General features: G+C 46.3%; 2 protein-coding genes across 5 annotated transcripts in view; both read left to right on the top strand.

Moving 5' to 3' along the window:
* LOC109544326 (ADP-ribosylation factor-like protein 16) overlaps positions 1-691 on the top strand; it is a 4657-nt gene extending 3966 nt beyond the window's left edge. The window contains exon 3 of the mRNA XM_019914428.2: positions 449-691. Coding sequence (XP_019769987.2) covers positions 449-628 — 180 coding nt within the window. The 3' untranslated portion in view covers positions 629-691. The remainder of the gene's footprint in view (positions 1-448) is intronic.
* Positions 692-1098: 407 nt separating this feature from the next.
* The window catches only part of LOC109544329 (guanine nucleotide-binding protein G(s) subunit alpha), a 28837-nt gene continuing 27696 nt past the window's right edge, over positions 1099-2239 (top strand). For all 4 annotated transcript variants that reach the window (XR_002172562.2, XM_019914436.2, XM_019914434.2 and 1 more), the window contains exon 1: positions 1099-1705. The gene's annotated coding sequence lies outside the window, so the exon portion shown is untranslated. The remainder of the gene's footprint in view (positions 1706-2239) is intronic.

Genomic DNA, 2239 nt, shown 5'->3' with positions numbered 1-2239 from the left:
TATAACCAGTATAATGTATATAATACGTTGGTCTTTATGGACGACGTTTCAATTAAAGAAAGAAAGTTCGTTTTAACCGAAAGTTCACTATAACCGGGTTCATTATAAGCGGACTTTACTGTATTTGAACTAAAATCCAAAAGTTCCACGTTCCGAAGCTCCTAAACCGAACTACACTAACATTTTTGAAAACTGCGGCTGGAAACGTCAAAACTGCATTGTTAGCCAACTTAATGGCGTTGAAAAGTGATTCAAATCAGTAAAATTGGTAAGCCCAGAATAGGATTCTGGAGTAACTTGTCGTTTTATCATCGATTGAAGCCGTTCACGGTTCAAAAGGCCGAGGAAAACGTTCGATTTTCCCCCAAATTCACTTGTTGAATGTGTTGATTAGGTTGGCAACAAACTGGACGACAGTTCACTGGACTTTTAATAACACTCGTGACAGTTTCTTCTAGTTTTGACCAAAATGGACCACAGCTATCGGCAGATGAGGAACGAGGCCCTCTTGATGCTGCAAATGAAGCGCCTGCAGCAGGAGATTCCTCAACATGTCACCATAGTGGAGGCTAGCGCGATTAGCGGCCAAGGGCGTGATGCTATTTTGAGGTGGATTACCGATGGCTGAAGGACTTTACTGATATGTCGGAGGGGGGTTTGGTTTGAGCAATAAATTGGTTCGAAACCTTGAGGGTTTTGTTTGGGCAAACAATTGAAGGGAGATCCCTAGTGGTTACTTATGCAGTGGCTGCTAGCTGTTACTAGGTGGCGTCTTGGTTACTATTTACATTTTCGATTGGGTGGGCTGCACGGTGGTCATGGTCGTCGGGGGTACCCCATGGGTGTGGTAGAATCAGCAAAAAGCCCCTCTACCCGCGACTCCAGCACCAATTTCCCCTATAATTCATAAGGAACATTGAAGAAAAAAACGTCACTGGTGAGGGTGCTGCTGCCGTTGTTAGACTGTATCACTAGAGCCCCAGGCCCGCAATAGCGCCCCTAAAGGCCGATTCCAAAGCGACTGGGCGGAATTTTCGAAAAAAATGAAATAATTTAAATCTAGAGTCCGGGCGGGTCGATCCAATCACAAGCCCGTGCGCACAGTTGACAGGCGACCGTGGCGCCGCCAACAACAAAAAACGACAAGGCCGATCTAGTTTGTCTGTGGACATGTTAAGTTTGGCTGTAAACGGGCACAAATAGGCGTTTCGGTCGTAAGGAATGGATTCGTGACTCGAGGCTTGACGGTCCGCGCGCCCCCCAAAGGCCCCCCATAGCGGAAACAGTGCGAGACGGATCTGGCGGCGATCGGCAGCGGCCAAGTCGATTCGGCAGTCAGGGTGTATTGAGTAGTTTTTACGGGTCCCGTCAGGAGCGAATCGCTATCAAAAACCGGATCAAAATTGGCCGAGATCTATTTTTAAATGCGCCTTTCTGTTGTATTCCATTAATATCTATCTGTCTCTACGGTCTGAGCTATTTTCGCGATCCCGCGGTGTAAAAATAGCCGTCGTGTCTGCGGACAGTGCTGTGAGGATGTTGCCGCGAGGCCATTTTTCAACTCGACTTTTCGGCTAATTATTTTCGATTTGTGCGAATTTCGCGTGTGTTCAGTGCCCAGTTGTGTCCAGTTGGCTTGCGGGTATTCGCTGCCGCCCACTTCCCTAATACAGAACGGATTTTCGGCCCCAATCTTCGACCTTTTGTAAGTACAGTTTGGCTGGCGGTTTTCCCAGTTTCCTGGTCGATTCCACTGGAATGCTTTAGGCCATTCAGTCTCCGACTGTTCCACAGCCGAAAGCCATATTTCCAGATCGCTGTTGTATCGAATTTTAGCCAAAACAAGCAAAAATTAATCCAACCTCAACCTTCAATCGAACTCAGCGTTGCCATGCTTAACCCAATTTACCTGCCAGATGTTATTTTGCTTCATTATTCTTGTACAGGGTACGGATTCAGTTCAGCGAATTCACACCGGGTTGTGTTCGTCGGTCTGCAAACTAGACCATCCAAACAGCTGTTTTTGTTTGGGTTTTAGTCGTTTGTTGGTCATTTTTTCACTGTCATTATTGATGGCCCATTACTCCGCCTCCGGAATAAATATCAAGATGCTGAATTCAGCAGTCGATAAACGAAGCTTCACTTGACGCTCGCAGTGAATTTGCCTGCATTCTGGCAAGCGGTTTAATAGATATTAGTTCGGGAAGTTCACCAAAATTTGTCTGATTGACATTCCTGC

Source organism: Dendroctonus ponderosae, unplaced genomic scaffold (assembly GCF_020466585.1).
Source record: "Dendroctonus ponderosae isolate FM_Combo_2020 unplaced genomic scaffold, Dpon_F_20191213v2 Dpon_F_20191213_10, whole genome shotgun sequence".
Lineage (NCBI taxonomy): Eukaryota > Metazoa > Arthropoda > Insecta > Coleoptera > Curculionidae > Dendroctonus > Dendroctonus ponderosae.
This window is presented reverse-complemented; position numbering and strand designations above follow the sequence as displayed.